Below are 25,235 nucleotides of genomic sequence, written 5' to 3' on the forward strand. Positions count from 1 at the left end.
AACCTCAGGTGAACTTCATTTGCTTGGTTTTTACTTACAGGAGAATATGAACTTCTTGAGCGACTCCAGGGGATGGCATCGAAAAACAAGATGTTCCGCAGCTACATAGGAATAGGCTACTACAACACTTACACACCAAACACCATACTCCGAAATATGCTGGAGAACCCAGGCTGGTAAGGAACTTTAATTTACTACAGCTGCTTGCCAGTGTTATAAAAAATTGTATGATCATTTGTTATAGGGTCAAAAATATAATGTGTACAGTGTAGCCTGAACAGTGATGCATGTTCAGTGAAGCCAGTACAGAGTTTAGCCTGTCTGTCCACATTTGTAATGTTTTGTTTTTAGCTCACCTGAACACAAAGTGCTATTGTGATTGGATGATTGTCAGTCGCAGTCAGTCCGTACGTCCTTTTGTCCGTTGTCAACATTTTTTTCACACATATCAACCTTTGTTAGATCTTGATATTTGCTTTCAGCATTTTTGATGTTTTGTTTTGGCTACTGCATGATAACAATGTGGTAAGAAAAAGAATGAAATAATGAATGACATATCTGTGTTACAGGACCACCCAGTACACACCATATCAAGCCGAGCTGGCCCAGGGACGGCTCAACTGCCTGCTCAACTACCAGACAATGGTGTCTGACATGACTATGCTCCCCGTGGCCAACGCCTCTCTGCTGGATGAAGCCACCGCTGCTGCAGAGGCTATGGGCATGTGCTACAGGTAACTTCAGTAGGAAGGAAAAATTAACAATGGCTGTTTTTTGTGATATTATATACTTTTGTGACTGAGCCATCATTGAATGATTCTATAGGATTCTTTTGTAATTTTGCAATTGAAGGCAGCGATATTTCGGAATAACAATTTCAGAAAATGACAGCATTCGCGAATTATCGGGGATGTGATTTGTCCGCTAATTCACGGAATTAAAAAAAAAATGAAATGAAATTATTTTTTTTTTAGCTGATTAGAAAGTAACTAGAGGGCTTTTGGTTGTTAAGAGTTGATATTCCAGTTTGCTTTTAATTTAAAGTCAGATGAACCCTCAAAAGAGCTTCTGAAAAGCCAGTTTTTCTTTTACGGCAGTGTGCTTTTGACCCCAAAAGTGCCCCAAGAACCCATGGCTGAAATGGTTTCAGCCCTCCAGCTGCCAGGTCAATCACATCCCTGGAATTAAAGATGACGTGAAATACTAAGTCGTGATGATTGCAATGTCGGTTACAAATACGATACATTCAATTGAGTGACCTTTTTGTACGCAAAAATATTTGTTGATATATTGTTTCATAAATGACAAATAATTTGTCATTATACTACTTTATTAAAACAGCATAAAACATTTAAAACAAAATGACAGCACATGTATGCATTCAGAACAAACTTGTAGCAAGGATTGTTCTGTAGCGAGTCGAGGGAGCAATGCGGCAATCAAATCTGATGAGATAGACATTTTCGAATAATATTTAGGTTGTGTTAACCAGCAATCATATAAACACTACATCAACCAAATGAATCGGTCATTTTCTGACATCGATGTTTGTAGCATACGCTTGCTCAATGTCATTCTGTAACGAGCGTTAATTGTGCTCCATCGTCACCTCAAGCCGGAATGCATTCGCACTATGGTGTGAAAAACTATAACATGTTCGAGTTTGAATTAAGAATTGATAAATAGGTGTGAAATACCAAATTGGGACCGTTATTTTTACATGATAACATCTGAATAATATAATTTCGAAATAGCGATATTTTCGGCTAAAAGGTGTTCAGAATAGCGGTGTTCAACTGTATAAAGACATTCAGTAGAGGACTAATATTTTGAAACACGGTATTTTCAGGCACAACAAGAGACGCAAGTTCTTCATTGACAGACGTTGCCATCCACAGAGTATTGGAGTGGTAGAAACCAGAGCAAGGTACTTTGTCAATGTTGGAATCTACATGTATGACACTGCTGCTTTAAAGAGATATTTGCAAACAAGAGTGAAATTCATTATTTAAGCTAATGATTATGTCATTTTAGGCTTGATCCAGTTCAACAATTAATTTCTTTAATTGTGGAAAATATTTTTTTATTTTATTGTCTTGTAGTTTTAATGACATATACTGCAGTATAGCAAACTTTTTGATCAATCATTTGTTTATATTGTAATATATAAAGCCTTTTCTGGGTTGATATAATTAAGATGTTGTATCAAATACAAACACAAGGACTTATGCTGAGATGGTCACAATGTATCCACCCCATTTCATTACAGTGCCCTGGGTATAGAAATAGAACGAGGAGACTGGCGTGAGGTGAACCTGAGTAATCGTGATATCTGCGGCATCCTTGTACAGTATCCTGACACCGAGGGCAATATTGAAGACTTCACATCACTTGTCGATCAGGCACATGCTAATGGGGTAAGAGATGATTCTGACAAGGTTGAATTTATATCGGGGAATAATTTTTAACTCCAATGCCTGGTTTTAACTTATTTTACCCCCCAAAAAGGAAGTTCTGAAGGGGATATATAGCAGTCATTTTCACCCTCGGGTTTTGAAGCGCCTGATAAGGCCTGGAATAAAGTAGGTGTAATTGTTATTAGGAGACAACTGTGTGCCTTTTACCTCTTACTATTCTTAAGCTCATACAAGTATACCATATCCCTGGGGAGGGGGGGGGGGATGCCCTGGAATTTCGATCCTTCCCCTGGTCTCCCTGTGTGGGACGAATATCCCCCTGAATTAAAAAAATGTTTTTCTCATTTATGCAAAATCTAACAAACATTCTAGAGGCAAATTTCTAGTCCTGTATTTATGAAACTTTAACAGAATGTTTTCCTTGATAAAATCAAAGGCTATATTGAAACTTGGTCACATGATGTCAGAACTGAGGAGATTCGGTCAAATCTTTCGTAAATCATGTCCGAAACCAAATATTGGTAATGATTGGTCAGACTTTGTTCAAACTGTTGTCAGAATGGTCCCCTTGATCTAATCTTGGTTGACTGTTGTAGGTGGGTCACATAGGATTAAAAACTAGGTCATCAAGTCAAACTTCTGAACAAACAGATCCACTCCAATTTTCATGAAACTTAATCTGAATTTGCTTCAATGAAATCTTGGCTTGGTTTGAAACTAGGTCATATGAGGTCAAAAACTAGTTCACTGGGTCGAATCTAGGAAAGCTCTTGGGAATACTCTAGGGGCTATATTTTTGCAGTATTTCTTGTCCAACCTTCTTTAACTTAATCATAATGTCTGGCTTTATGAAGTCTTCTTAACTGGTAGTTTGAAACTGGGTAACATGGAGTCAAGATCTAGGTTACTAGGCCAAATCTAGATGATACACTATGTACGATATTGTTTATTTCAAACAGTTGCAAAGAAACTCATATCTCATATCCAATGATCAGGAATATTTCACAAACACATGATTGGATTTGCCATGCCAATTACTTTGCCTAATTTAGCGAGGGATATCAATTCAATGAATTTGCTTTTTTAATATAAATTTCACAAATTGGAAATGTTGCCATCAACATTGTCTCATTGTATGAAAGATACATATTTGCCTGTATTCCAGACACTGGCAGTTTGTGCCACGGACCTGCTTGCCCTCACCATCCTGAGGCCCCCTGGAGCCTTTGGGTTTGACATTGCAGTAGGCTCCAGCCAGAGGTTCGGTATTCCCCTGGGCTATGGGGGTCCTCATGCTGGATTCTTCTCAACAAAGGAGAGCTTTGCCCGGCTGATGCCCGGCCGTGTTATAGGTGTTACAAGGTAGGCATTATGGATGATGAGTGTAAATAATTATACACGTTCAAAGTAATTTGGTACCTGGTAGCTTGCAAAAGTGAGTCAGCTATTAAAACTAATAATGTATTGCAAGCTTCCATTTATTTAAGAATGTACCAATGATATGTGTGCAAGGATTGTCCTCTAGAAAAACTTAAACTTGACAGTTGTGTCTATTCTCTATTTTACCTTGGGTTGTATTTAGTTTAGATGCAGAATAACCATTTGTCCTTTTATCTGATGCATGATATTTTAATAGTCACTTTTCAAAGTTAAAAGCTAAAAGGTATGATATTAAGCGTTGATAAATGTGTTCACATAGTGAAGTCAGGTGTAAAAAGTTATTTGTTAAATTATTCATGCTTCAAAATTTATGGCTTTGAAGAGACTGTAATTCACACTGTCATATCCACAACAAATAGGACAGGAAATAGCAAATCATTATCTATCGTGAACATAAAATTTGCAAAAATGTATTGATTTTTCAGCAGAGATATACTGTCAGACGTAGAATAGATTAGGTCCAGAATCAACTACATCATTGGTCGAATTTAGCACAAGCACTTACTCAAATTCTAGTTTTTATATAGCAGCCAGGGCTTTTAAAATTGTGATGCCAGGCATCAGTGTAAGAATTCGGACTTGTTCATCCAAAAGTCTAGATTGGATGACTGGTATATACATGTGTCAATATCTAACAATAAGAAAAATTCACTTTGGTGTGTAGTAGACCCTTTGCAAAAAATATCTAGATTTTTTTGTTGTGGAATGAACAACTTCTCTGTAGATTAGACTGTGAAATCATGTATATTCATGGGCATGAAATTTTATGGTTTTTCAAAAAAAGGAAAATTTCTACTTGTATTTTGATTTTAGACAAAAAATTATTTGGAAACTGCCATCCTAAATTGTCTGCAAATCACCATGCGCTGATTTCATGCTTTCTGTCATCTATGTGACGCTGTTGATGACACTTGCTTCAGTTGGACAATATACCAATTAGTGCAGACACATATGTTAATTATCACTTGATTGGTAAAGTTAGGGTCATAAATAAAGATGAACCTACATCAAGAATATAAAAAGATATATTGAGAGTGAAGCCGTTGAATGTCAATTAAGCATTTTTGTGTACTTTTAAAACATAGTAAGGGTGTGTGGTTTTGAATAAAAAAACATAGAATATACTTACAGCTGGTACTTAAAATCACTTGTCTGATAGTTATCTACAAGTAAACTACAAGCAATATTTATTAATGTAACTCATTTGATGCAGCTCGGAAGCAATTAATTAAATATTAGATCAAAGAAACACATTCAAGTGTCGACAAGCACATTTTACATCTTCCTGCACAGGAAGTTAATAATCAACTTGTCGTACAAAGCATTGAACACGAGTAACTTATTATCATTTTAGTGTAATTGTATATTACTTATTAATAGTAATATAAACAATGATCAGGGTACTTACACAGTAGACAGCTACCATGTATATTTCTTGTGACTACAGTTATAGCCTGTGACATAGGCGGTATAATAAGAGTTAAAGGTCCAATTTTTATTGGGATCCTGTATTCGTGGATTACCCCCCCCCCCCCCCCAAAAAAAAAAAAAAAAAAACACAAAAAAACACAAAAATATGTGTCCCACTAATATTTATGATTTCACAGTTTGCTATTTATGATTTTTTGTATCACACAATGCTTATAATGAATTAAAGGTGATATTATTATGATGCAGGGATGCAGCCGGGAGAGAGGGTTATAGACTGGCATTGCAGACGAGGGAACAGCATATCCGACGTGACAAGGCTACCAGTAACATATGTACAGCCCAGGTGAGCACAATAAGCATTTGGGTAAATATTCTGTCTGAAATTTAACCTCAGAGCTGATATATTGGATCTTACATAATTTGTCATTTAAGAAATAAAAATGAAAAAGTTTTAAAGTAAGCATGCTTTATCATGTTTTGAGTTTTAAGTTTTGTTTTAAATGTCAACAAATGAAAGATTCTTATTATCTCATGACACATTCTCTGCCAAAAATGATGAATTTATTAATTTTTCGGTATAAAGTTTGGAGTTAAATAAATAGGACAAAACTCACATCTTTTCAAATACATATTGGTTGTATATCATTGGAATCAAGAAATTTCATGTGTGTTATGTATCTTAAAAGGTGTGTATACATGTATATATAAAGGTTTTGTTTCCGAAAGATGTATTTATGGATCAAAGCATAGTCAGCTTTGGCAAGCAAGTTATCTCTCATGACACCACGTTGTCACAGTCACCTTTTGCAAGCACTATCTGCCATGACTCCACATTGTCACAATCAGCTATTAACAGCACTTTCTGCCATGTCACCACATTGTGGTCACAATCAGCTATTGCAAGCACTTTCTGCCATGACTCCACATTTTCACAGTCAGCTATTGCAAGCACTATCTGCCATGACACCACGTTGTGGTCACAATCAGCTATTGCAAGCACTTTCTGCCATGACGCAACATTGTCACAATCAGCTATTGCAAGCACTATCTGCCATGACACCACGTTGTCACAACCAGCTATTGCAAGCTATATCTGCCATGACACCACGTTGTCACAACCAGCTATTTACAACACTATCTGCCATGACACCACGTTGTGGTCACAATCAGCTTTTGCAAGCTATATCTGCCATGACACCACATTGTGGTCACAATCAGCTATTGCAAGCTATATCTACCATGACACCACGTTGTGGTCACAATCAGCTATTGCAAGCTATATCTGCCATGACACCACGTTGTGGTCACAATCAGCTATTTACAGCACTATCTGCCATGACACCACGTTGTGGTCACAATCAGCTATTGCAAGCTATATCTGCCATGACACCACGTTGTCACAACCAGCTATTTACAGCACTATCTGCCATGACACCACGTTGTGGTCACAATCAGCTTTTGCAAGCTATATCTGCCATGACACCACATTGTGGTCACAATCAGCTATTGCAAGCTATATCTGCCATGACACCACGTTGTGGTCACAACCAGCTATTGCAAGCTATATCTGCCATGACACCACATTGTGGTCACAATCAGCTATTGCAAGCTATATCTGCCATGACACCACGTTGTCACAACCAGCTATTGCAAGCTATATCTGCAATGACACCACGTTGTCACAACCAGCTATTGCAAGCTATATCTACCATGATACCACATTGTGGTCACAATCAGCTATTGCAAGCTATATCTGCCATGACACCACGTTGTCACAACCAGCTATTGCAAGCTATATCTGCAATGACACCACATTGTCACAATCAGCTATTGCAAGCTATATCTGCCATGACACCACATTGTGGTCACAATCAGCTATTGCAAGCTATATCTGCCATGACACCACGTTGTGGTCACAATCAGCTATTGCAAGCTATATCTGCCATGACACCACATTGTGGTCACAATCAGCTATTGCAAGCTATATCTGCCATGACACCACGTTGTGGTCACAATCAGCTATTGCAAGCTATATCTGCCATGACACCACGTTGTGGTCACAATCAGCTATTGCAAGCTATATCTGCCATGACACCACATTGTCACAACCAGCTATTGCAAGCTATATCTACCATGACACCACATTGTGGTCACAATCAGCTATTGCAAGCTATATCTGCCATGACACCACATTGTGGTCACAATCAGCTATTGCAAGCTATATCTGCCATGACACCACGTTGTGGTCACAATCAGCTTTTGCAAGCTATATCTGCCATGACACCACGTTGTGGTCACAATCAGCTATTGCAAGCTATATCTGCCATGACACCACATTGTGGTCACAATCAGCTATTGCAAGCTATATCTGCCATGACACCAAGTTGTGGTCACAATCAGCTATTGCAAGCTATATCTGCCATGACACCACGTTGTGGTCACAATCAGCTATTGCAAGCTATATCTGCCATGACACCACATTGTCACAACCAGCTATTGCAAGCTATATCTACCATGACACCACATTGTGGTCACAATCAGCTTTTGCAAGCTATATCTGCCATGACACCATGTTGTGGTCACAATCAGCTATTGCAAGCTATATCTGCCATGACACCACGTTGTGGTCACAATCATCTATTGCAAGCTATATCTGCCATGACACCACATTGTCACAACCAGCTATTGCAAGCTATATCTGCCATGACACCACATTGTGGTCACAATCAGCTATTGCAAGCTATATCTGCCATGACACCACGTTGTCACAACCAGCTATTGCAAGCTATATCTGCAATGACACCACGTTGTCACAACCAGCTATTGCAAGCTATATCTACCATGACACCACATTGTCACAACCAGCTATTGCAAGCTATATCTGCCATGACACCATGTTGTCAGCATCAGCTATTGCAAGCACTTCCATGACACCACGTTGTCACAATCTGCTATTGCAAGCACTTCCATGACACAATCAGCTATTGCAAGCACTTCCATGACACCATGTTGTCACAATCAGCTATTGCAAGCACTTTCATGACACCATGTTGTCACCATCACTGATAGCTAGATGCACAGTTTCATGTATCCTGTACACCATTATTGTTCAGCAATGCTTTTAAAAAATGCTTATGTAGTTTTATATTTCTCATCTATAGGCTCTTCTAGCCAACATGGCGGCCATGTATGCAATCTACCACGGTCCTGATGCCCTTAGACACATTGGCAGGCGTGTACATAATGGCACCCTCATGTTAGCTGAAGGTGTGCTTTTATATTAATTTATTAAAAAAGACCCTTTAGAAGTACAGACTGTTATTGGTTTGAAGCTCTAAGTAAAAGTTGAGTTTTTGAAAAATTGGTGACTCCATCAATATGTTCATGTAGATACACAAGTCTCACGGGCACCTGTCAACAAATTTCATTAAACAAAATATTGTATTTAGCAATAAGCTATGTAAATGTTCATCTATGAAAGTATAAAATTATTTGTTTTATGCTTATTTCACTAATTTACATGCAAATGGCATCATCCCTAAATTACTAATCTATTATAGGAATCAGGAGGGCTGGCCACAAAGTAAAAACCAAGGTGTTCTTTGACACCTTGAAGTTCAGCCCTGTGTCTTTAAAGCAATCAGACATCCATGCAAGGGCTCTCGATATGGGCATCAACCTCCGATACTACGGTGATGGAGATGTAAGTTTCTATTCTGTGTACAATCAGTTGTGCTGTATGAACTTAGAAAAAGGATCATTTTTGTTTAAAGTATGTTTTCCAGCGAAAGGAATGAAAATGCCAGCCCACATCCATTGAAGTGTTATTTGATACTAATGAGCCTAAAAGCAAAATGCATGGATGACCATGATGCCATTCTAACACTGCTGGTTGTAGAGAGTGGATAGGTAACTATGTATTGATGAATGAAAGAATGAATTTGAAAATAATAAAAAAAATGCCTGTAAACATAAATGTATTTATATGTCAAAAGACCTATTGTAATTGTGACTGGACTTTATAACACACAATGTTACTTGGAAGCATTATTTATAAAAGTTTGGATGATGTTTGATTTATTGTGTCAAAGGTAAAGCCCAGTATTACTAAGTTTTGACCAAATTCTTCAGGTAGGGCTGTCCCTGGATGAGACTGTGGAGAAACATGACCTGAAAGATCTACTCCAAGTAATGGGATGCAAAGACTCCCTGGTATGTGAAGAATATTGGTATTTATGTTAAATCAAAACCCCTAAGAAACCTAGCGTATATGATTGTCATCAATTACCAATGAAACATGCTGGACTGACTGAAAAAGTGTTTTGTTGTGCATAATCAATGGTCTTTGCTAAAGATTTATGGATATTGCTGCACCCTGTCCTATTTTGGTAGCACCCTTCTGCCATCATGGAAACCAGCATGTGCACCCTTCTGCCTCCAAGTAATTAAATGCCAAGATAACGCAAATATTTCTTTGGTTTGATAAATACAGACAAACATTACATATTTAGCAGCATTAACTGGCCTCTTTAAAACCTAACTTTAATCCTGTCATGACAATAGTGAATACATGTCATGCTTTCGGTAAAAGACAAATAGATCAGAGGCGGAAATCACGTGGTACATTGTTTTGATACCAAGCACTAAAAAAATGCTGCGTCCAGTGAGACGGTATGTATTTTTGTTTATTTTCTCTCCATAATTAAACAATTAAATTTTCTAACATCAACCATGTTCCAGCGCCCAATTTTCCCTGTAATATGGTACCTTCATTTTGTCAGACAGTTCTGTAGTTTACTTGGAATGCGTGTCACAAGTTTTCAATCGAGGCGAAATGAGGCGATTGAAAACTTGTGACACGCATGATTACCGCCTCTGTAGATGCTTAGTTTTGCAATATCAATTTATTTACTATTTTAGTTCTGGTAGGTGTATTGCCCTTATTTAAATATTTATTGGCATAAATATCTTTGATTCTTTAACAAGCCTTATTTACCATCTAAATTGCAGGAGAAAGTAGCGGATTTGGTTGGTGTCGAACCCCTAGAGAGTATAGAGAATTCCATGTTCCGACGGACAAATGACTTCCTCACTCATGCGGTCTTCAACAGGTATGAGCACAAGTTATGCTGTCAGGGGGAGATGCCTTGGGGGCAGGGGGATCAATTAAACTAAGGCTTATATTTGCAAGGTTTCTAGCCCTGCTCAGGTTAAATTACTGCCTCCCAGAGTTTTCAATAGTTTAATAGTTATATATTGGTAGATATAGATTGAACAAAAATAACTTCACTAGATACATGTATATCCTTCCCAGGAGTGTGACTTGTATTTTGCTTTATTTATTATGCATAGATAGCATCCTTTTAATTGGAGATTGTTGAGAAAAAACCTTCAGAACATGGTTAATGGACCATGACAATAACCTTTATCTCACTTTTGTTACACCTTGGTGTATTCACCTCATGAAACATGCAAGCCCCCAGCTGAAAGTCTTTGAGTTATTGACTTCAAACTTCATATACAGATAGATCTCATTGAGGACAAGTGCAGTGCCCATGAACACTAACTCTGGGTGCAGTATTTTTTTATAGTTAGTGCCTTTTGTTAATTTTCAATGTTATCCTATATTGTAAGGCTAAGTTGATAAGTTTTTAATTTGGCAGGGGATATGGGGGTCTGTGACTGCTCTAGTAGGTTTTACTTTTGATGGTGCCCATTTTTCTGTAACTGAAATGTATATCAAGCCATTTGTTTTAAAAGCTCATATTGTTGACTTTAACTTCAACTCTCATTAGTGAAATAATTCATGCTAGAATATGAAATGATGGGAATTGCAATACATTCCATTTGGTACTAATGGGTTAAGACTTAAGGTGTAGAATAGTTATTTGCTCTGAATATTTGCTGTTTTGTTGAGGTTAATAAACACGATACATTTGGGTTTTATAAACATCTTTTTCTTACCAACTCATGACTTGCTTATTTAAGTATAATGTTGGCCGATGCCTTCATCTGTGTCTGTGGTGTTTTTAACATGAGCTGATGTGCACACACGTTTTAAGGAAATTATGTAATATTTAAAAAAATATATACAGAATTTGAAAGGCTCTTTATAGTTATGCTGTTAAGGCTGGTGCTATTTGTTCATCATATAGACAGTCTCCAGTGTTTTTTTTCACTTTTAGGGGAATGGGGCCAGGGCCCGTCAGGAGGGGAAAATCGCGTCGTAAAAGGGCAAAAAGGGGAAAATGTATAAATGCAAAAATCATTAAAGCTTTGCCTTCCTCTTTAATAAATTGATCATATGCATATACATAACAAGATCAAAGTGAAAGTGAAAGCAATCTACAAAGCAATATCTCTTTGTTTCATATTGTAAAGGTTGATTATGTTGTCAATGTCCCCTGCTGACAGTTCTTTTGGCACGTAATATAATTAATTTTCCGAGCGCTTGAACGATACCGATCAATCAAGGGAGACTAGCACGTATGATCACTACGTGTAAAATGCGGTGCCAAACTGCGTTTACCGTATTGAAAAGTGCCGTAATTACGATCGGCAAAGTTATTTTAGAGGACGATTTTGACATCGTCGGGAGGGGAATTTTTTACTGAAATAGGGGAAAAATATATACTTTTTGGAGAGGGGAATGGGGCCGAATTTCGGCCCCAAATCAGGCCTAAAAAAAACACTGGTCTCCTTTATGAAGAAATTAAAAGCAGTATCTTTTTTAGTTCATTTGAAAACAAGCTCATGCAAGCAGCTGTTATTCATGTATTATTATGTATTTCATTGGTGTTGGCCTGTATAAAGTTGTAAGATCAATATCAGGTTGTTTCACACTGATACAGCCATGCATTTGAATCAGCTTGTAAAATAAACAAGACTTTATAGGCTGATCTATATTTATATACCTGCACTGTTTTGTATGCTACTGCAGGTACCAGTCAGAGACAGACATTGTACGCTACATGAAGCAGCTGGAGAACAAGGATCTGTCCCTCGTACACTCCATGATCCCTCTCGGCTCATGTACCATGAAGCTGAACAGCACAACAGAAATGATGGTATCCATTAGTGTCTGTTTTATTTGGAATTCATTTCTATATTCATCAACTATGCACTTCTTTCAAATTAACCAATTGTAATGCAATCAACCGAGTCACCAATCAGCATTTGGTCTTATCGATCTTTATGCTGCTACATTCTTCAATGCATCTTAACTGATAAGTTGTTTAAAGATACATGCTGTTTTGAAGTTTGTGGTTTTCAAATATCAAATTGTCTAAATATATGCTCAATACACACCTGTCTTGCACACTGTATATTTCAAGTGAAATTGGGCTTGCATGTCATGCGCAACAATGCATCACATGGTATTCTTATTGTTTAGCTCATGTAAAGTAAAGTAAGGAATTTCAAAAAAGGGCAAGCGCAAAATATTGAATCCCAAAATGAAAATGAATTAAACAACATAAATTAATTGAAAGGAAATATTTGACTTCAGCATTTGACTTCAACATTGATTTCAAATTATTATGACTTGTGATGCATGGGCATAATAATGGTGAAATATACTAAAATGCAAAGTTAGGGGAACTAATTGACATGAATATGTAATTAAAACTAGGAGGCATTACAACATAGCATTAACTTTATGAAAAAATGTAATAAAAATGTAAATTAAGGGGAACTATTTGATGGGAACTTTGAATTAAAGTAAGAAGGCGCTACAATGTTGCATGCACTTTATGGTTAAATGAACTTAAATGGAAATTGAGGGTAACTATTTGACATGAACATTGAATTTAACTTAACATGTGTAGGCGTTACAATGTCACATGCAATTTATGGTAAAATGTATTAAAACGCAAGTTGAGGGGAACAATTTGATGTGAACATTGAACTAAAGTTGGTTATTGATTCAGTTAACAATAATGCATGCACTATTGATCTAATTTCTCTACATCTATTTGTATACACTTGTATTAATTAATGCAACTGGCTTTGGCGATAACTTTGTAAGTTTTGTAACTGGTTTACACATGTCACCACGGGAATCTTCATGTCCAGACAGAAACACATGATCAAAATTTAAAAAAAATGTTTTTTGCTTATGTCTTTGAATCTGACTATTGCCTTCACTGTCTACATGATGACATGAAATTGTGCCTACAGGTTGAATCTATTTCCACCTTTCTAGCCGGTGTCATGGAAGGAGTTTTCTAGTCTTCACCCGTTCATACCAAAGAACCAGGCAAAGGGCTACCAGGAGATGTTTTACGAGCTTGAGAAGGACCTGTGTGAGATCACTGGATACGATAACATCTCATTCCAGCCTAACAGGTCAGTTGACAGAATATAATATATTTGTTATGTCATACCAAATTGCATCTAGTGGTGAAATTTTAGCTTGAACATAAACTGGAATACAAATGTTTAAAGTCCAAGTATCTTTTTACTAATGTAAACTTAATTTTTTTGTATGTATATCCAAATGACATCTCTTAACCTTTTTCACTGTTTTTAACCCCCAGTTTGATAAAAAAGAAAATGCATATAACTGCCCAGTACAGCAAAGTGATTATGCTTTAACCTAATTATATATATTAGAGTTAGGGATTCTGTTGGTATTTCCCATACATTTCTGTTTAATAAAGCATCCTGTGAACCTCTGTATGCATTTCTTCTCTCATTATTTAACCCTAAAAGATACTGGGACTTTAAGTTCGCAATTAAAAATGAATAACAAGCCTCATTTATACTCTGGTTAAAACAATTCTTCAGTTTACTACTTAAAGATATAGATGATGGTTGGCATCAAGTAGTGCTGTTGTCTGTAAATCTAGTCTTGTTTAAGAAAACATAAAAGTATTTTCTAACAACAAATCATATGTCAAAAAAAATGTCTAGTTGCTATCATATCACTTTTAAGATATGTCTGACATGTTTCACTGGTAATGAACATATAAATGTTATGTTGATAGAACTTTATCATAATTAGAAAAACTGCTTTTTGAAATTTTTCTTTTTTTTGATTTTAGTGGCGCTCAGGGAGAGTATGCAGGCCTGCGAGCCATCATGGCGTACCTCCAAGCTATAGGAGAGACCCAAAGAAAGGTAGGATAGCGTAACTTCACTTTGTGAGCTCCTCTAATGGTTTTGGTGCCCAACTCTCAGGGAGAGTATGCGGGCATGCGAGCCATCATGGCGTTCCTCCATGCTATAGGAGAGACCCAGAGAAAAGTAGTATAGAATAACTTTACTTAGTGAGGTCCCCTAATGGTTTAGGTGTCCAACTCTCAGGGAGAGTATGCGGGCCATCATGGCGTACCTGCATGCTACTGTATAGGGGAGACCCAGAGAAAGATATGATAGAATAGCTCACTAGTGAGTCCTCTAACGGTTTAAGTGTCCAACTCTCACTCTAGAGGTTCTGGGTTCCAGCCCCACCAGGGCCATTTTCTTTTTACCTTTCAATTAAAAAAGGACACCCAGGAAGCAGACTGAAGCTTGATTGCATTTACAAAATCAGAGATGTAAGCTGTAAGATGATTAGTATTCAACAAATTCTTTGTCATATTTTGATTTTACCATTGAACATTTGTTTTGATATGGATAAACTCATATATCTGATACCCCAGGTTTGCTTGATCCCCACATCTGCCCATGGCACTAACCCAGCCAGTGCCCAGATGGCAGGCATGAAGATCCAGCCAATCAATGTCGACAAGAACGGAGCCATTGACATGAAACATCTTGCTGCCAATGTATGACTGCTTTACTTGGTTATTAGTCTGCAGTAGTTGAACATAAATTATAAACATTTAAATTATTTAACCCATTTTTGATAAAGATATAATATACTGATGAAGTAATGCTTTTGTAGGAACATGTAGTTTAGATTTAGATATTGTTTATAAATAGATGAAAGATGGTGTGTGTGTTAACAGGTGGAGAAGTTCAGTGACACACTTGCCTGTCTGATGGTTACCTACCCTTCCACAAATGGTGTCTTTGACAAGACAATCAGGTAATTTGAGAATGCAATTTTCGATTAATATTTAAAGTCTTGTATTTAAGTTCGAGTAATGCAAATTATAAATATTTGTTATACAATGAATTTAGCCCAAAACCTGCAAATAGATCAGCATTACTATGTTTTCAGTTTAACAAAATGGTAATTGAAATGCTGATGCACAAGAAATATGTAAAAAAATAAACAAGATTAAATCAAATAGCAATTGAAGGGGACAATTTCTCTAAACAAGGGATTGTGATCAGGATTACTATGCTTTCAGTAAGGGCTACTTTATTTAGACATATAACCCAGAGGGAGAAGGCACTTATGAATAAGACCTCTCCCCTACAGGACAAATTATTTGTTTGGGGGTCCTACTCCTATTTGTTTTTGTTTTTTAACCCGGAATAACTTCCTTCAGAAGCTATTAAAATTGTTTGCCCTTGATTTCATACTTTACGATATGACTTTCTGCTTGAGAATTGAAAGGATGTTTGTTTAAATAAACATCCTCTTTTACAATATTGGCTAATAAAAAAAAGAAAGAAAGAATATTTTCCGACCTACCCAACTTATTTTTGGGGACATGAAACCTGAAACAAACATCTTTTTTATTAATCTAATATTAGCTTTACTTCTAAGAAGAAATCATATTCACATTTTTAGGATGTATATTTACAACTGTGAGAGTATAAAAAAGGTCCAGTATACAATGAATCCGACATTTTTCCGAACTGGTACAAAAACGTATGAGTAAAAACAGTGCAGCTGTCAATGTTGAGCTTATTATGCCCCCTTTTGAAAAAAGTGGGGTATATTGTTTTGCACATGTCGGTCGGTCGGTCGGTCGGTCGGTCGGTCTGTCTGTCGGTCGGTCGGTCGGAATACCAAATGGTTTCCGATCAATAACTTGAGAACGCTTTGACCGAGGGACCTCATACTTGGTATGTGTATTGGTCATCACCAGCAGATGAACCCTATTGATTTTGAGGTCAGTGGGTCAAAGGTCAAGGTCAGTGTGACCTTTACATGAAAAACGGTTTCCGATCAATAACTTGAGAACGCTTTGACCCAGGAACCTCATACTTGGTAGGTGTATTGGTCATGACCAGCAGATGAACCCTATTGATTTTGAGGTCAGTGGGTCAAAGGTCAAGGTCAGTGTGACCTTAACATGAAAAACGGTTTCCGATCAATAACTTGAGAACGCTTTGACCCAGGGACCTCATACTAGGTAGGCTTATTGGTCATGACCAGCAGATGAACCCTATTGATTTTGAGGTCAGTGGGTCAAAGGTCAAGGTCAGTGTGACCTTTACATGAAAAACGGTTTCCGATCAATAACTTGAGAACGCTTTGACCCAGGAACCTCATACTTGGTAGGTGTATTGGTCATGACCAGCAGATGAACCCTATTGATTTTGAGGTCAAAGGTCAAGGTCAGTGTGACCTTAACATGAAAAACGGTTTCCGATCAATAACTTGAGAACGCTTTGACCCAGGGACCTCATACTAGGTAGGCTTATTGGTCATGACCAGCAGATGAACCCTATTGATTTTGAGGTCAGTGGGTCAAAGGTCAAGGTCAGTGTGACTGTAAGCTGAAAAAAGGTTTTCTGATTGTCCATATTTTATTTTCTTATATAGTAGACAGTAGAAATTTATATGTCACTAAATGCATGAGTTGAAGTATCAGTTTTCAGTGAACATCTAGTTTAATTATGCCCCCCTTCGAAGCAGAGGGGTTATATAATTGCTTTGCACATGTCGGTCGGTCTGTTGGAAGACCAAAGCTTGTCCGAGTGATAACTCAACAATTCCCGGACCTATGGTCATCAAACTTGACATGAAGATTAGGTATGACCAGTAGATGACCTGCCTCATATGCATCCAATGACAAATCAGCTGTCATTTCAGTCCATGCATATTTCATTCAATTGTCCAAATATTTCTGGCAACTTGGCGCTCAGGGGGCATAATGTTTGACAAACATCTCTTGTTGATAAATTGGAATGGACAGCGTTTGATTTATTAAAAGCAAAACATCTGGAAAAACTTACTATTGAATACTTTTCTTTAAGTTTTTAACAAAATTACAATGGTATACCTTTTATGGTTGCAGGGAGATCTGTGATATGATCCACCAATATGGTGGCCAGGTTTACCTGGACGGGGCCAACATGAATGCCCAGGTTGGCATATGTCGCCCCGGAGATTATGGGAGTGACGTCTCCCATCTGAACCTCCACAAGACCTTCTGTATCCCTCACGGCGGAGGAGGACCTGGTATGGGGCCCATAGGAGTGTAAGTGGTGAAATTGGTTATGTTAATAGCTACTAACTAGATGATAATATATGAATAGATTTTATATATTTTTTTGTAAGATTTTCTTTTAGGGTAATCGATTTGATGCATTATGATATAGTACATTATACTATAAGTGCTTAGTTGACATGACTCTCTTCCTTGTTAAGGTTGAGGTGAAACAAAGCTAGTATACTCAATTTTGACTCCACAGACTTGAAATCATAGTTTAAACGTAATTCTTTGAGCTTGTTTGTTAAAGCTGATAGAGTCTGATTCCTAGGAAAAAACACAAAGTGGTGTAAATTCTAAAAGGCCATCAGAAAGAACCCTCAACCTCAAGGGTGAGAGCTGCACCCCTATTCCACTTGACACACTACCCTCTTCTGATGTCCTCCGATATATAATTCAGCAATGCAACCTGCCTGAACCAAAAGTCATAGAACTGCACTTTATAACATATATTTTACATATTTTACATTATTTGTTTACAGAAAGGCCCACCTTGCACCCTACCTGCCATCTCATCCTGTGATTCCCCCGTACGGCCAGGACAACCCGGAGGCCAAGGCGTTCGGTGTTGTGTCAGCAGCTCCATATGGCTCCAGTGCCATCCTACCCATATCTTGGGCGTACATCAAGATGATGGGGCCTGCTGGGCTCAGACAGGCCTCGGAGATGGCCATTCTCAATGCCAACTATATGTCACGCAGGCTGGATGGGTTCTACAGGACTATCTACAAAAATGAACAAGGTCCCCTGTTTGATTTACCTTGCTTTTTAAGATGTCCTTTAGAATGTACTGTATAATAATACCCTGATTGCAATGGGGGCTATAGATGAATGAAGCTTGTTGTCAAGTCTGTAAGTCCTGCTTTCATGTCCTGTCCATAAGTTTGTCATTCATGGTGGGATTTCGAAATGGTTTCGCATTAGTGACAACCATAAGATGGCAACTTTTGGAACGCGAGACACCCGTCTGGCTCCAAGGTCAAGGTCAATGAAGGCCTTAGGACTTTGTCAGTTTTGCTGTATAAACCTTACTGAGGATATTGGTTTTTGTAGAGTCCATAATTTGGTTATTAATCGTGGGATTTTGAAATAAATGCTGACCAGCTTTTTATGTGACAGTAGTGAAGCTGTAGTTGTTGTTGCAGGGTTTGTTGCCCACGAGTTCATCATAGACTGCCGGGAGTTCAAGAAGACTGCCAACATTGAAGTGTCTGATGTGGCCAAGAGACTCCAGGATTATGGTGAGTCATTTTAACAGGATTTCCAACATTAAAGTTAATTTAATTTTTGAGGATATTCAATGATGACAAAGTTTTAATTTGTTTACCACTATTTTAGGTTTCCATACCCAGTGATATCTTTGTTTGTTGGGGAGCCCACTTGGGGAGCCCACTAAGGTTCATGACAAGGATATATTTATTTCTTCTGTAAATTACTATTGCCATATTCCAGGCTTCCATGCCCCAACCACATCCTGGCCAGTGGTCGGTTCACTGATGGTGGAGCCCACCGAGTCTGAGGACAAGGAGGAACTTGACCGGTTCTGTGATGCCCTTATTGGTACATGAACACAGCTCCATACTCGTGTTGTCAAGTTAACATAATGTCAATATAGTTTTTAGTAAATTTTTATGAATATGTTTTGTGAACTAAAACAGTTATGAATGATCTACATTTTGTATCTTAACAGCAAAAAGTATGCTATGCCTATGATCTTACATTTAAACTATTGTTAAACTATAGCATAGATATGACTACTTTTCCTTGCAGCTATAAGACTCGAGATACAGCAGATAGAGGATGGGAAAATGGATAAAAAGATAAACCCTTTGAAGGTAGGCGAACATGCTGTTTTTCTTTTTCCTTGTGGATTGTTCATTTATTTGGAGGGGATTTTTTTAGCTTGACTTATTGAAGAAGAAGGAGGCTTAACTACTGGCCCTGTGCTTATAAAGGGCAAGTTGGCATTTTCACTAAGTCTTATAACACCCTTTTTTCAATTCGCTTAATACTTCACACAGTTGTTCAGGACCATCACACAATGAGGTTACATAACTCCATAATATCCTAATTACAAATTATGACCCCTGATTGAATAAGGAACATAGGTTAATGTTTCAGGGCAGGTTAAAGTTTTTGGGCTGTCCAGACACATTAGCGAGATAATTCCACATATTGTGGAGATAATAAGTCGCTGTCACCTCTTACCTTATCCATAAAGTAAACAACAGAACGGAAGTGTTAATCCACATGCGCATGATTTTTAAATACTATTCTGAATAGTTAATTAGGGAACTTCTATAATTCGCACTGTGAAATGACCTGTTTATTTCTAGATTCATGATGTCACTATGTCACACACGAAATTATTATAATTTTTGCGTGGTGTGTGCGATGTTTTTTTAATGATATTATTTTTTCATGTACTGTCAAGAAATATAGGTAATAAATTAATAAATTAGTGAAATTTAAGTGTCCCGACAGAATACTGGACTTTGAAGTTCTGGTGTCCCTTCTGAAAAGTTATTGTCCTAGGAATCCCAGGACCTCGTAAGTGTTGTACACTGTGTATGGAAACTAACTATCATTAAAGTGAATGTTACTGGCAATTATAGTTGTATAATGTAGTAATTTTCTTTAATACTTGCAAGAAAAGTTTAAATTTCCATAAGTCATGGGTTCAAGTGAATTATGCTATCATTACAAGATATTATTATGTTTGTCACTGATTTGATAGTTTAATTTCACATGTATTGAATTCAAATTAATACTAAAAAAGATAAGGTTCTCAAGTCATTGATCAATTTACTGTGCACCAGCGTTGGTTGGCCACACATTTGAACAGTATTTGTCTTCGGCTATTCCTTCAGGGCTTAGGATAATGTCAATGTTGTTGTTTTGGATAAGTGTATTCTACCATCTTCAATAATTGACTTCAGAAATATTTTTGTAAGTTAATAAGTCAGGAAATGACTTGGTGATAACTGGGACCTATAATTTTCAACACTTGATGCAAGTTTTGGCTGCCTGTATTTTCAGATGGCTCCCCACTGTCAGCAGGACGTGATAGAGGGGACGTGGGACCGGCCATACGACAGAGTCACCGCAGTGTACCCTGCTGTATGCCACATTTAAACTCAAACTTATGTCCCACACTATGAAGTTTGATAATCACCTAATAAAAACAAGTGTTTTACGGTAGCTTTGTTGAAAATGAAAGTATTTTCTGTTTTATAAGCTGGATATTTAAACAAAGTAGGACACCAATTTTTGTTGGTTATTTTAACTTAAAATAGTAATAATTCTTTCATTTCAGGAGTTTGTCACTCCAGCTTCAAAGTTCTGGCCAACGATTGGCCGTATAGATGATATATACGGGGACCAGCACCTTGTTTGCACATGTCCGCCAATGTCCGTCTATGAATCTCCTTTTGTTGAAGAACCGGGTAAATTGACAGCTGCACAGGAAAAGTAGCTTCATAATGTACGGGTCATTGGTGTCTTTTTATTTCTTACCTGATATTCCCAGGCTGACCTTTGCCTTTCCACACATGTTTCCTGACCCCTCCCTTCCCTAGTGCCCACTACCCTTACTCCCAATACCTATCACCATAACCATGCATTACAACCATTGTACTTGAAAGTAACCCATCGCACATGCAGAAGTGTCCTCCAAGTCCACCCTGACATGCAAGGTTGACAATGGTCCTTGTATTCACCAACCAGCCTTTTTTTAGCTCTATATGTAGAGCTCTGATCGTGTCTCACCTACCAGCTTTTACTAAGCTCTGTCTGTGTAACACCAATCAGTCTTTCCTGAGCTCTGTTTGTCTCACCAACCAGCTTTTCTTGAGCTCTGTTTGTCTCACCAACCAGTTTTTCCTGAGCTCTGTGTCTCACCAACCAGCTTTTCTTGAGCTCTCTGTCTCACCAACCAGCTTTCTTGATCTCTGTGTCTCACCAACCAGTTTTTCCTGAGCTCTATATGTGTCTCACCAACCAGCTTTTCCTGATCTCTGTCTTTGTCTCACCAACCAGCCTTTCCTGAACTCTGTCTGTCTCACCAATCAGTCTTTCCTGAGCTCTGTCTGTGTCTCACCAACCAGCTTTTCCTGATCTCTGTCTTTGTCTCACCAACCAGCCTTTCCTGAACTCTGTCTGTCTCACCAATCAGTCTTTCCTGAGCTCTGTCTGTGTCTCACCAACCAGCCTTTCCTGAGCTCTGTCTGTGTCTCACCAACCAGCTTTACCTGAGCTCTGTCTTTGTCTCACCAACCAGTCTTTCCTGAACTCTGTCTTTGTCTCACCAACCAGCTTTACCTGAGCTCTGTCTGTGTCTCACCAGCCAGCCTTTCCTGAGCTCTGTCTTTGTCTCACCAATCAGTCTTTCCTGAGCTCTGTTTGTCTCACCAACCAGCCTTTCCTGAGCTCTGTCTGTGTCTCACCAACCAGCTTTACCTGAGTTCTGAGTATTTCATGAGCTCTGTCTATGTCTCACCAACTGGTTATTTCCTGAGCTCTGGCTACATGTATGTCTCACCAACCGGTCATTTCCTGAGCTCTGGCAATGTCTCACCAACCAGTCTTTCCTGAGTTCTTTGTCTAATCAACACAGCTGCAACTGGTTCCCGAAATTACCCAAATGCCACGGGTAAATTTTATACCTCCGAGTCGTGTGTCAGAGTTTCCATATTGAATACCAGGTTGTGTATTAATTTGAGTTAAGCCTGTGATTTCATGAAATATTCAAGTTTCTCAATCTGTTTGTGATGTGCATGCAAATAATAGACAACACAACAGCACTGGAACTAGTTTGGCTGTTTGTTTTGCTTTTATAGTGACAATGGCAAGAACATTAACACCCTGGGCCTGGCTTTGTGTAAAATTTGCAAAACTGATTCAGTGTAAAGATTGGCTCGACATTTTATTTGAGGAAGTTTGAAATTGACAGACCTTGTCCACATATTGAATTAGTTAAAATGGTTGAAAAGAAGTATAAAAGTAAATCAAAACATTCAACGCCATGTTCCCCTACTACCAGCACTTTTTATTACTTGGCAGTTGTTTATAAGTTTAATATAGTCCTTTTCTTTAAATGTTGACGTACATTGAGAAACTGTTTGTGTGTTTAGTTGTTTAAATTGTAAAAGTTTTATTTTTTGAAGTTCTTCTTAGTTAGAATCCAAACATCTTCAGGACAATGATTGTTTATGAAAATGTACACACCTTACAAAGGTTTAGAGAAATCATATATCCTTGATACACAATCTGACCCAAAATTACATGACTTTTTACCTGATTAAATTGTGCTGAACTCTCATGTGGGAGGCTGGCTGTCATGCTCTGTGTCTCACCAACCAGCACCTGTCCAGGCCATTGAGGGAGGCTGGCTATCATACTCTGTGTCTCACCAACCAGCCCCAACCCAGACCATTGTGCTGAACTCTCATGTGGCCAGCTGGCTGTCATACTCTGTGTCTCACCGACCAGCCCCAACCCAGACCATTGTGCTGAACTCTCATGTGGCCAGCTGGCTGTCATACTCTGTGTCTCACCAACCAGCCCCAACCCAGACCATTGTGCTGAACTCTCATGTGGCCAGCTGGCTGTCATACTCTGTGTCTCACCAACCAGCCCCTGCCCAGATCATTGTGCTGAACTCTCATGTGGCCAGCTGGCTGTCATACTCTGTGTCTCACCAACCAGCCCCTGCCCAGAACATTGTGCTAAACTCTCATGTGGCCAGCTGGCTCTCAGTATGCAGCTCCTCTTACCAACCAGTCCCTTCCCAGACTATTTTTGGCAGGCTGGCTGTCATATTCTGTGTCTCACCAACCAGCCCCTGTCCAGATCATTGAGGGAGGCTGGCTGTCATACTCTGTGTCTCAACAACCAGCCCCTTCCTAGACCATTGTGGCAGGCTGGCTGTCATACTCTGTGTCTCACCAACCAGCACCTGTCCAGACCATTGTGGCAGGCTGGCTGTCATGCTCTGTGTCTCACCAACCAGCACCTGTCCAGACCATTTTGGCAGACTGGCTGTCATGCTCTGTGTCTCACCAACCAGCACCTGTCCAGACCATTTTGGCAGGCTGGCTATCATGCTCTGTGTCTCACCAATCAGCCAATGTCCAGACCATTTTGGCAGGCTGGCTGTCATGCTCTGTGTCTCACCAGCCAGCCCCTGTCCAGACCATTTTGGCAGGCTGGCTGTCATGCTCTGTGTCTCACCAACCAGCCCCTGTCCAGACCATTGTGGGAGGCTGGCTGTCATACTCTGTGTCTCACCAACCAGCACCTGTCCAGACCATTGTGGCAGGCTGGCTGTCATGCTCTGTGTCTCACCAACCAGCACCTGTCCAGACCATTTTGGCAGGCTGGCTGTCATACTCTGTGTCTCACCAACTAGCCACTGTCCAGACCATTTTGGCAGGCTGTCTGTCATACTCTGTGTCTCACCAACCAGCACCTGTCCAGACCATTTTGGCAGGCTGGCTGTCATACTCTGTGTCTCACCAACTAGCCACTGTCCAGACCATTGTGGGAGGCTGGCTGTCGTTTCCTTGTATTAAAACTCTCCAGACTAAAAAGTGATCACTGCTTGGCCATTACTAGTATATGCTTTAGTACAAGACTGCTACAAACAATGTGTGAAATACATACCAAATTCTATTTTATAGCAGCTGTGTGACTAATAATTATGTGTAGCTTTATTAATTTATTTAGCTACATTAACATGCTCTCCTAGATGGAATACATTGTAGGGCCCCCTCAAAAAAGTGAGTGCCCAGTAGTCATAACATTGTTCATCTGCCTGCAACATTTTGTATAGGTTTTCTTAAAACCATTGAAAATATCTACATCAAACTTTAAACAGTTGCTCACAGTTAAAAATATCTTTATTAATACAAGTTATGTAACTCCATCTCCATTATTGTCAGATCTATGACCCTTTATAAACTTACAGCAAAGTACAACAAATCAGTCGGCTGATCAATTATTTTTCATCTGAACCTGAAATATAGCGAGATGAAATGAAATTTTAACATCAATATCAAATTCATAATGTTAATGTGAATTTGTACATTGTTTAGAGTTGCCTCCCTTGATTAGAAAAAATAATATTGCTTAATTGAAAAAAGTGAAAATAGAAACATTGATAAAAGGTTATGGAAGAACTTGAAGAAATCATAGAATGGATAGTGATTATCTGTGATCATAGAATGGATAGTGATTATCTGTGTTGAAAAAGAATCATAACTCTGTGACAATCTTTTATGAAACCTTTAAAAAATTGTATAATTGATGTTTATAAAAGAAGATAATGAAAGTTGAGAGATGGGTTAAGGTAACCACTACCTACATCCATCAACCCTAATCACATGTCGTTGCTTTGCAGACACCCACATATATCCATATTTGTTAACCATTTCATTCCCAATCCAGTGACCCGTGTTTCCTTGCAATTACAGGCTAACAGTGTTGGTGCATGTTTTATTATACGTTAATTGAGCCACTATATATTGTTATATTGATCATCTTTGCTGTTGCAATGTGTAATTGTCTGCAAACAATGTGTGTTGGTCTTAGTAATAGGGACTTGTACACA

The 25,235-nt window shown here is 38.4% G+C and overlaps 1 protein-coding gene across 2 annotated transcripts in view; it reads left to right on the forward strand.

The window, feature by feature from the left end:
* Window positions 1-25,235, forward strand: part of LOC128213600 (glycine dehydrogenase (decarboxylating), mitochondrial-like) — a 66,503-nt gene that overhangs the window by 36,613 nt on the left and 4,655 nt on the right. The window contains exons 5-26 of one of the 2 annotated variants that reach the window (XM_052919498.1): window positions 41-176; window positions 570-734; window positions 1,850-1,927; window positions 2,270-2,417; window positions 3,583-3,779; window positions 5,535-5,631; window positions 8,450-8,555; window positions 8,849-8,991; window positions 9,420-9,500; window positions 10,299-10,399; window positions 12,229-12,355; window positions 13,492-13,634; window positions 14,333-14,408; window positions 14,933-15,058; window positions 15,242-15,321; window positions 17,432-17,614; window positions 18,109-18,368; window positions 18,772-18,867; window positions 19,079-19,186; window positions 19,397-19,461; window positions 20,666-20,746; window positions 20,943-21,072. In XM_052919498.1, the coding sequence (XP_052775458.1) occupies window positions 41-176; window positions 570-734; window positions 1,850-1,927; window positions 2,270-2,417; window positions 3,583-3,779; window positions 5,535-5,631; window positions 8,450-8,555; window positions 8,849-8,991; window positions 9,420-9,500; window positions 10,299-10,399; window positions 12,229-12,355; window positions 13,492-13,634; window positions 14,333-14,408; window positions 14,933-15,058; window positions 15,242-15,321; window positions 17,432-17,614; window positions 18,109-18,368; window positions 18,772-18,867; window positions 19,079-19,186; window positions 19,397-19,461; window positions 20,666-20,746; window positions 20,943-21,072 (2,727 nt within the window). Of the gene's footprint in view, window positions 1-40; window positions 177-569; window positions 735-1,849; window positions 1,928-2,269; window positions 2,418-3,582; window positions 3,780-5,534; window positions 5,632-8,449; window positions 8,556-8,848; window positions 8,992-9,419; window positions 9,501-10,298; window positions 10,400-12,228; window positions 12,356-13,491; window positions 13,635-14,332; window positions 14,409-14,932; window positions 15,059-15,241; window positions 15,322-17,431; window positions 17,615-18,108; window positions 18,369-18,771; window positions 18,868-19,078; window positions 19,187-19,396; window positions 19,462-20,665; window positions 20,747-20,942; window positions 21,111-25,235 lie in introns of both variants that reach the window. The other variant, XM_052919499.1, reaches the window with a different exon arrangement.

This window comes from Mya arenaria, chromosome 13, assembly GCF_026914265.1.
Source record: "Mya arenaria isolate MELC-2E11 chromosome 13, ASM2691426v1".
NCBI classification, from domain to species: domain Eukaryota; kingdom Metazoa; phylum Mollusca; class Bivalvia; order Myida; family Myidae; genus Mya; species Mya arenaria.